Source organism: Gekko japonicus, unplaced genomic scaffold, assembly GCF_001447785.1.
Source record: "Gekko japonicus isolate JY-2015 unplaced genomic scaffold, Gekko_japonicus_V1.1 scaffold5402, whole genome shotgun sequence".
Lineage (NCBI taxonomy): Eukaryota > Metazoa > Chordata > Lepidosauria > Squamata > Gekkonidae > Gekko > Gekko japonicus.
The window spans coordinates 35,980-44,977 of record NW_015176600.1 but is presented as its reverse complement, the minus strand read 5'-3'; the positions used below and the strand labels follow the sequence as shown (position 1 = coordinate 44,977).

General features: G+C 38.5%; 1 protein-coding gene across 1 annotated transcript in view; it reads right to left on the bottom strand.

Annotated features, from left to right (window-relative positions):
• Window positions 1-2,606: 2,606 nt before the first annotated feature.
• LOC107124133 (transmembrane protein 68-like) overlaps window positions 2,607-8,998 on the bottom strand; it is a 19,165-nt gene continuing 12,773 nt past the window's right edge. Inside the window, exons 5-8 of the mRNA XM_015427525.1 lie at window positions 7,111-7,304; window positions 5,709-5,769; window positions 5,063-5,202; window positions 2,607-2,711 (exon numbers count right to left, since the gene is read on the bottom strand). Coding sequence (XP_015283011.1) covers window positions 2,607-2,711; window positions 5,063-5,202; window positions 5,709-5,769; window positions 7,111-7,304 — 500 coding nt within the window. The remainder of the gene's footprint in view (window positions 2,712-5,062; window positions 5,203-5,708; window positions 5,770-7,110; window positions 7,305-8,998) is intronic.

Sequence of the window (8,998 nt, the reverse complement as noted above, 5' to 3'; positions counted from 1 at the left end):
GCCTTAAAAACATATGGCATTAATTGGCTATTGTGTCATAACGTGGAACAGCAGTCACTGCGGGTGTGGAGGGGGAGGTATTTGTGAATTTCCTGCACTGTGCAGGGTTGGACTAGATGACCCTGGAGGTACCTTCCAACTCTATGATTCTAAGTCCCATCTGAAAAAAATTAATTTTGATAGCCATGATCATTACTTCAGTCTAACATACATTAAACCTGGAAACACTAATCTTTGTGAAGAACTGGTATCTGACTTTGGAAAATTGGTAAATTGTAAGTAAACAAACATCTATGGAAAGCAAACATTATACACAGGAAACACACATTCAGAAATAGCAACCATTTATTAAAGGTTGAAATGAGTTTAATCCATCAGAAAATTTATCTAGCAGAAAGTCTTAAGAAGGAAGTATCGAATGAGTGTAATGTATTTTATTCTCACAATTTAGGAAATGAGATCAATAATAATTTGGTCAAAACGGTATGTTTCAAAAAGATGTGGCTAATATGCAAGTCTTTATTTGAAAATACGTTTTCTGTACATGCAAGAGAGTTTTTTTTTCTGTTAACTATAGATTATGTGAATAATTTTATATTTTTTCACACAGTTTGATAATTAAACATGGTTTGCTTGCAAGACTGGTTCTAATAATTACTGTCAACCATTACTGCATTAGCAGCTGACTCCATGTTCTCAATTTCCTCTCTAACACTATGAACGTATTTCTCAAGTGACATAAGCATGTTAGTTGGTGGTGCTAAATTCAGTGTTCTTTACATCAAGTAATCACTAATGGAGGAAACTATCTGAATCTTGCTGCAGTTCTCAGGCACAATGTTTATAAATACATCTTAACTATATGTACCTTTATATCAAAGTGAGGCAGAGTAATGAGTTCCATCACAAAGGAGAACTGAGCAAAGATTTCCAACTGCTCCACCATTAGCAGTCAACTGATCTGTACAAAGTAAATAATAATTTAAACTTTCTTTCTGTATTACATGACTGTGTAAGCCTATGCAGGGTGCGTGAGTTTTTAATATATTTTTGTACAGTGCTTAGTTTGCAGATGGTTTTCAAATCACTATATTCCTTAAGCAAGATGTTAATTACAGGAGTGTTAGCCATTCGTATATGCCTAGAAAGTGCTTATTATCATCATTGCAAAATGTGAACATTCAGTCTCCAGCTATTAATATGTCATCCATCTTGAAAACCATTTTTCATCAGACACAGTGGGAAAGTTCTGCATCTGACATGTCAGGTTTTTGATCGGCTATATAGCTTATATTTTTATTGCATATTTCACTTATAGGCCTATAATGTTTTTATATACTGGTCTGTTTTTTCATCCAGAGTATTTCATTTATTTTATACATTTTTAGTTGCTTTTCAACTTTAAAAACTCTCAAAATGACCTACAAAAAAGAAAAATGCATTAACACTAGATAATGCTACTACTCTTTTGACAATCTCAAGTGGAATAGGCTCTCAGATAAACAGTTTGAGAGGCTCCATACTCCTGACTCCTCTGCAATATGACAGAAAACAGTGATGTCACCTGAAGTCAAACTGTACTTTACATATTCAGAAGTACACTACATCATAAATTCTGTATAGTGCCAACTGCATACATTTTATGCTAAAATTCAAAAACCAAAATATGTGTAAAATAAGCATACAAAGGAATGAAGGAATATACTGTTAAATGTAAAGCAGGGTAGATATGATGTGACAAAAGCAGTATCAACAAATACCAAAATTTCAATAAATCTAACTGAAATTCTCAAACACAATTCAGCAGAAGCAGGACCTTAAATATCTCTCTGATGACTGACTCCCTACTGGGGGCCTGGAGGATATTCAGAGAGGTGGCTGAATAAAGCCTGCCCCCGCCTCCTGACTGCTGGTATTCCAAGGAGGTCTCCTATCCAAGTACTTGCCACAGTCAACCCTGCTTAGCTTCCGAGATCTGACGAGATCGGGCTCACCTGGGCAATCCAGGTCAGGGTAAACCTTAAATATTGAATCAAACTTCGTTTTTCTAAAGGACTTCTACTGCAACCCTACTGGCAACATGAACATCAATTTTATCTTGGCAGTTGAATTATAGGTACCAACTTTAGCATAGCATACACTGTCCATACTTATTTGCTAAAAAAAGGAAGATTGATAAAAATAATACAGTCAGAATTATGGAATGACACAGAATTAACACAGAACAGTCTAAGTATTCCTTCATAGTAATACCTCTGATCTTCAAATTAAGCAACCAAATAAGAACAGCACACTCCTGAGCCAATTTATTGTAGCTACAAAATCAGTTCAAGCAAATTTTCTTTCAACAGATTAATCTCATCAAAGACTACTAAAAAGTCAAAATCACAATCTGATGGCAGAAAAAAAGCCTCAAAGCATACATAACAGTGCTATAGCTTCATGTCTGATAGCAATTAAACAAACATAACAAAGTAATATTTAATTGTACTGTCTACAATTGTATTGTCTACGAGATCTGACGTATACATATATATATATATGTATGTATGTATGTATGTATGTATGTATACACACACACACGTACTTTCAGACAAGTGTTTTCACTAATCACGTTTTGGATGTTTATCAAAGCGTTCCAACAAAGCTTTTGGTATGCTACCTGGTATTCTTTGATGCTTATCTCTGAGATTTTGTATTGCAGTCTTTGTCTGAAAAACAGAGGGAAAAATAGAAAAGAACATTTTTATTCTGTATTATCACCAGCAAAACACTCAAGTAGTACTCATATTGAGTGTTTCAAGGCCACTAGAAGTTTAAAATTAGGGCTACCGTATACTAGTTCATTAGCGATCAGTTTGCAGTTACTATCTTATTTTAAATCTGTGATAAATTCCATTCAATATCCATCTTATTAACTTCCAAAAAAACTAATCAGCTGACTAGCAGAGACTAGCCCAAGCTTATTAGATCTTGAAAACGAAGCAATGGTTGGGACGTAAATATGGGAGGCCATCAAGGAAGACCAGGGTTGTTATTCAGAGGAAGACGATGACCGACCAACTCTTCTTATCAGTTGCCTTGAAAGCCCCATGAAGGGTCATCATAAGTCAGCCGTGATTTGACGGCACTTAGTTATTATGTTATTTTAAGAAAATAATCAAATGTACTTTTTCATCCCATGATATTCTACCAACTAATGACAGGACTTTGCCTATGGGACGAATGTTTTGTTTTACATTTTCAAAGCGAGAACACCTATTTTTTTCTCTGACCTAGTAACCTTTGGCCTAACAGCCTTACAATGCCCAGAAACATCCTGGGTTCCAAGTATGGTTCCCAACACATGTGGACAAAAAATTTGCTCTTCCTTTAATAGGACTCTTGAAAATGGCTCTTGAAAATGCAGCCGGTGGTGGTGGTGGAGAGGAGCCCCTAATTCCCCTGCACTGTGGTCCTCAGCAGGATTGGGCCCACACAGTGCTTTGAAGGGAAAAAAAAAAAACCAAGGCTGTAAAATGATGGTGTATCCTTGTGGTAGATTTAGAAATGTCATACCATCTAGTTTGGCCCTTAAAAGACAGAAACAGAAGGTAGGGGTTACTGGTTACCAGAGACATTTATTTGTTTATTTTATTTCTCAAATTCCCAACATACAGGTGACATTAAAAGGGAATCCTACATGTGCTGGGGAGATGGGAAGCTGTAGAGGTACTCCTCATGGAGGTCTAAGGGCCATCCTCTACTGTAGAATGAGGCACCTGTAGGAAACCCCAAAGAAACTGTGCTGTGCAACAGCAAAAAAAACAAACAAACAAAAAAAACACTTTGCTCAAAGCACAAAAAAAGAAAACTAACTTTGCTGATACTGCTCTGATGCCATATAGGTACAGAGTTAACAACAGGCCTGGAGAGAAATGTCCTGTCCCTATAATAGCAGCTTCTTATGGGGAAAAGGGCAGAAGCCTTTCATGGCATGAAGATAAATAACATCAACTTAAAAGTCTGAGGAGATAAGGCAGCACAGAACTTTTTAAAAAACGAAACACATAACAACCCTTTAGGCCTCTATTAAAGGAATGGGACTTTTTTCTCCAGGTATTTGGCAGCCCTACTTTCACCAAAAGGGTGCTGAACATGTCCTCCACTGTCAATACAGTTGTCCTCTGGCAAAATGGAGTGGGGGGCTCCTCAGATTATACACTCTCCCTCCAATCATTGCTAGCATCTAACCAAACCATGCAGTCTGAATGACGGGGTGGGAGATGACTGGAGCACATGGCCACTGGGATTAATAGGAACAGGCGGTGACATTGGTGTAGTGGTTAAGTGCGTGGACTCTAATCCGGGAGAACCAGGTTTGATTCCCCACTCCTCCACTTGCAGCTGCTGGATGACCTTGGGCAAGCCATAGTTCTGTCAGAGCTGTTGTCTCAAGTTCAGTTCTGAAAAAAGCTCTCTCAGCCCCACCTACCTCACAGGGTGTCTGTTGTGGGGAGGGGGAGGGATAGGAGTTTGTAAGCTGCTCTGAGAGTCCGAGTGAAGGGCAGGATATAAATCCAATCTCTTCTTCTTCTATCTGTAACAAGTGCATGGGCAAACCAAAATGGCTGGTGCAGGGGTTGTTCAAACAATAGGAGCAGTCCATCCCAAGTGATTGCTGAGGTTTTATAGTAGGGCTTTATCATCCAGGAAAACATAAGAACAGACTTTTCTTCTTCTTTTAACAATCTGTTCTTTTGAGTTCATTCCTGTAATAACTTAAGCATTTTTCCTTGTGCTAGTAACTAGTGTAAGACTTCATTAAAAAACTAAGAATCACTTGTGCCATATCCCACACAGCACCTTACATAATCTTGCTCTAGCAAAACAAGTGGTTTGTATATGATGAGTTTATGACAGCACAACAAATATTTATATCTCACCTTTCCACATACAAACGTGAAAAAATGTTAAACATATGAACTAAAATACTGCACTAGAAACAGCCAATGGAAGTACAGTACATTATATAATTAAGAGTGTAATATTTTTAAAGGTTTCCGTAATACACAAAACTTACCTTTTCAGCTAATTCTTCAGCTGTTATATGTGGATCATATGGAATGGGATCTCCTATGTAAGTGCAAAATTTGACTGGGAATCCTCCATATACAGGAACAATTGGCCACCGGGTACGCTCATATAGCCACTTTAATGGCCCTGTCCATAAGATTCAAAATATACTCAAGTTTTGACAAATATAGTGGGGTGCAGACTTAGGCACTGTAAGAATCCCTGATTTTAAACAGACCACTTATTTTCTGCTTTGTAATATAGGATATAAGGGAACATGATAAAAGGCCATGCATATGATAGGCAGTCGTGCATGATATGTTCCAAGGCCTTAATCTAACTCATAATTAAGCATGTTTCAATTATTTCAGAGGCTGTATGAGTACAAAAACATGTGCTAGATTTCAGTCCAGCCAACGGCAAAACTAGCCAACATCAAGTGGTAGCAAATCCCAGAGGAAAAATATACAAAAAGTTAGTAGAGAATTTAAGCAACAGAAAGAGAACGAGAGGAGAATCTGATGAAAGCCTGAAGAAGATACAAAGACAAGAAGGGTGCATGCCTGACAGCAGAAAGCTTAATAAGATGCCAAATAAAAGTCCAATGACATGAAAGCAGCATATGGGAAGATGAGAGTCAGAAACAATCTTACATATTTTTCCAAGCGTCCTGTATCCTTCCCGAAGATTTGTTGTAAAAACAGGGATGATGGGCTGGAACATGTGGGGAAAACATTGCCAGAATTTCAGCCTTCCATTATCTAACATCACAATGTCCATAAATAAAATATTATTGGGAACAATCGCTACTAGTGTATGCAATTATGTCTGCAGTCAAAAAAGCTAATACTAGAATTAAAATTCGCTAGTCTTGAAGGACTCTTGTTTCCTCTGATTTACCATGCAACAGGGTACTGAAATCAATAGTTAAGACTGGCATAACTCTGCACTGTTAGGTAATCAGAGAAAAAGAGGTAGAGCCATTTAAAATTTACTATGATGTGCAGCCATGAACAACCACATATTGAAAGGCTTTTATGCAACATTAAGAGTAAATTTACATGTTGAAGGAATGCATGGATGAGAGTCCCTGTACAACTCTGTAGAATACTGGGGAAACTAGGGGTTTTCTTTCCACTAATGTTCAGAACAGTTGATCTGGACAGGCTTTAAGGACTGACTTATTGTGGTTTCACCTGCACTCAGAAGTAGCTGCCACCGTTTTACCAGCTTTACCGTTCACCGGCCTTTCTTCTTAGCAACAGCAAATTTCTTTCAAAAAGCAAATTGTTTGTTCAATGAGCTGCTGGTCACTGGATCAATCTGAGAAATCTGCAGCTGAAATAAATCTGGAACTTTAAAAAATTGCCTCTGAGTAAGGAAGACTTACTGGTATGGTGCAATACAGCACTAGGAAATTCTTCTGGAGCTCTTCTATATAGGCATGAGAAGACAATGGTTAACCTCACCCCTCACCTCTCTTGCCCCACTGACTATTCTGAAAACCAGTGGAATAAAAATCCTTTTGTTTCTCAGACTGAAGAATTTCATTGCCTCTGTCATATACATTCATGACAGACATTTTTTTCCTCATCTCCCATTCTCCCCATATATAAATGCAGTAACAATTCTAATTCAGATGTATCCTAGCCTTCCTGAAAGGTTGTTATCACATGAAAACATGAAGCCGCCTTATATTGAGTCAGATCACTGATCTATCAATGGCATTACTGATTACTCTGACTGGTAGTAACTCTCTAGCATTTTATCTAATCTGGTGACAGTTTCAACAGACAAGGTTTCTTAACTCAAACCATAACTTCCAGAGAGAGAGAGAGAGAGAGAGGGAGGGAGAGGGAGAAAGGGGGGGGGAGAGAGAGACAGAGAGACAGAGAGAGATTTTGATTTCTTGTTCCAGGACAAACCTGTACATACATCCAAACCTGGATAAATGATTGAGGATTCTACTAATCTTAAGAAAGATTTTAATGCAGATGATTGCATGTAAATTTCCTTTGAATACATGGCAAAAATATATGGCATGTGCCTACTCACCACTTTTGCATCTAGGGCCACGTGAGCAAAACCTGTCCGGTTGCCCCACAAGAGACTGTAGTTCTCGTCACTAAACAGTGCTTCTCGGACTCCACCAGGCAAGACACCTAGTAAGTACCCTTTTTTCAGAATTTCAACACATTGTATTCTTCCATCTTGTGTAAGACCTTGTACATTATAAAACAGCTTTATACCTGAAAAAGAAAATTAAGCTATTAAAATACCTAAAATATACAGCAGACATACATGTGACAGATGTGTTATCACATCCTTCCAGAATTCCTCCAAAACTGGACACTCTAGCCAGCAGTGGAGGTACGTTCCATGCTGACCACACAGCCTCCAACACTCAGGCTTTGCCGATGCAGTGAAATGAGCCAGCTTCTGAGGAGTCAGGTACCAAAACGTGAGTATTTTAAAGGTTTGAAGTTTTATATCAATTAAATTGGTCTTGAAAGGAAAAGAGGTCCAGATTTTATTCCAGAAGCTCTCATCTAAAGGTAAGCTTGCTAAGGATTGCCATTTACTTTTGTAAGAGAGTGGTTTGTCCCTATCTAAGGAGAGGAAAATAAAATAGATTTTAGCAAGTAATTTTTTTTTGAGGTCCCAGCTTTTTTGTATAGCATTTCAAAGGCAGTTAGAGGTTGCTTTAATATAGAAGTGGTATGTATCTGAGAACAGAAATGCTTGAGCTGCAAGTACTGGAACCAAGGGATGTTCATCCCCAGTTTCTCTTCTCATTGGATTTTATCTAGTAATGTATTGTTATAGGTGACATCATGTAATGTATTAAGGTTTGCGTTCCTCCATAAATTTAAGTTAGTTAATGTATTTGGAGGCAACATACTCTTTTGTTTAAAAAGAGTTTGGAAATGAAATATTCTAGGTAATAAATGTTTTCTTTTGTTTTCCCAGGTATGTAAAAAGGTTTTGAAAAAGAAACTATTCTCGATGTCTTTGGATCTCTCAGAGGAGGTCTGCCAAATAGAATCACGGATATTGTAAGGGTAAGTGCCGTATTTTTCGCTCCATAAGACGCACCTGACCATAAGACGCACCTAGTTTTTAGAGGAGGAAAACAGGGGAAAGGGCCTCTTCTGCTGCTGTTCAGTGGGGAGAGAAGCCTCGAGCTGGATCTCCCAGGCGGCAAAGCGAGAAGGGCCCCGCTGGCCATGATGCTTTACAGCAGCCTCCCAAGGACACACCAGAAGTGTGTCAGAAGGCAACACCCACCGCTCAGGCTCCACCCCAAAAATCTCCAAGTATTTCCCAACTCAGAGCTGGCGAACCTACCTGGAGAAAAACTGCTTCAAAAGCACAAAGAAAATTTGTAGCAGGGGATCAGCTTTTGTGAGTCACTGCTCTCTTCTACAGATATTTCATAGCTGAAGAAGTGACCAGTGACCCAGTTATGAATAGAGGCTACAGTTCCCACATTTGCAGAAGTCTACAGATATGAGCAACATCCTCCTCACTTGCTACCTACATGTAATGGTTGATGACTCTGTTTCAATGTATCTGAAAATGAGTGCATGAACACAAACGCTTAGACCCAGAATTAAACTTTGTTGGTCTTAAAGGTGCCACTGGACCCAAACTTTGTTCTATTGCTTCAGACCAACACATCTACCCACCTGAATCTATGCAAACCAGAATGATTCAAGAGGGCTCTTCTACACAGGCAATAGGGTTACACTGTACAAAAGACTTCACAAAGTTACTTGAACAAATTATTAGGGTACACCCAACACCTCCTGTCCACACATGCTTAAGGTAGGATAGCAGCTCAATATTTCGTTAGCAGTGGTACTTAAGAATATCTGTTCCAGTGCAACAGAACAAAGTTTGAGTTCAGTGGCACCTTTAAGACCAACAAAGTTTATTCACA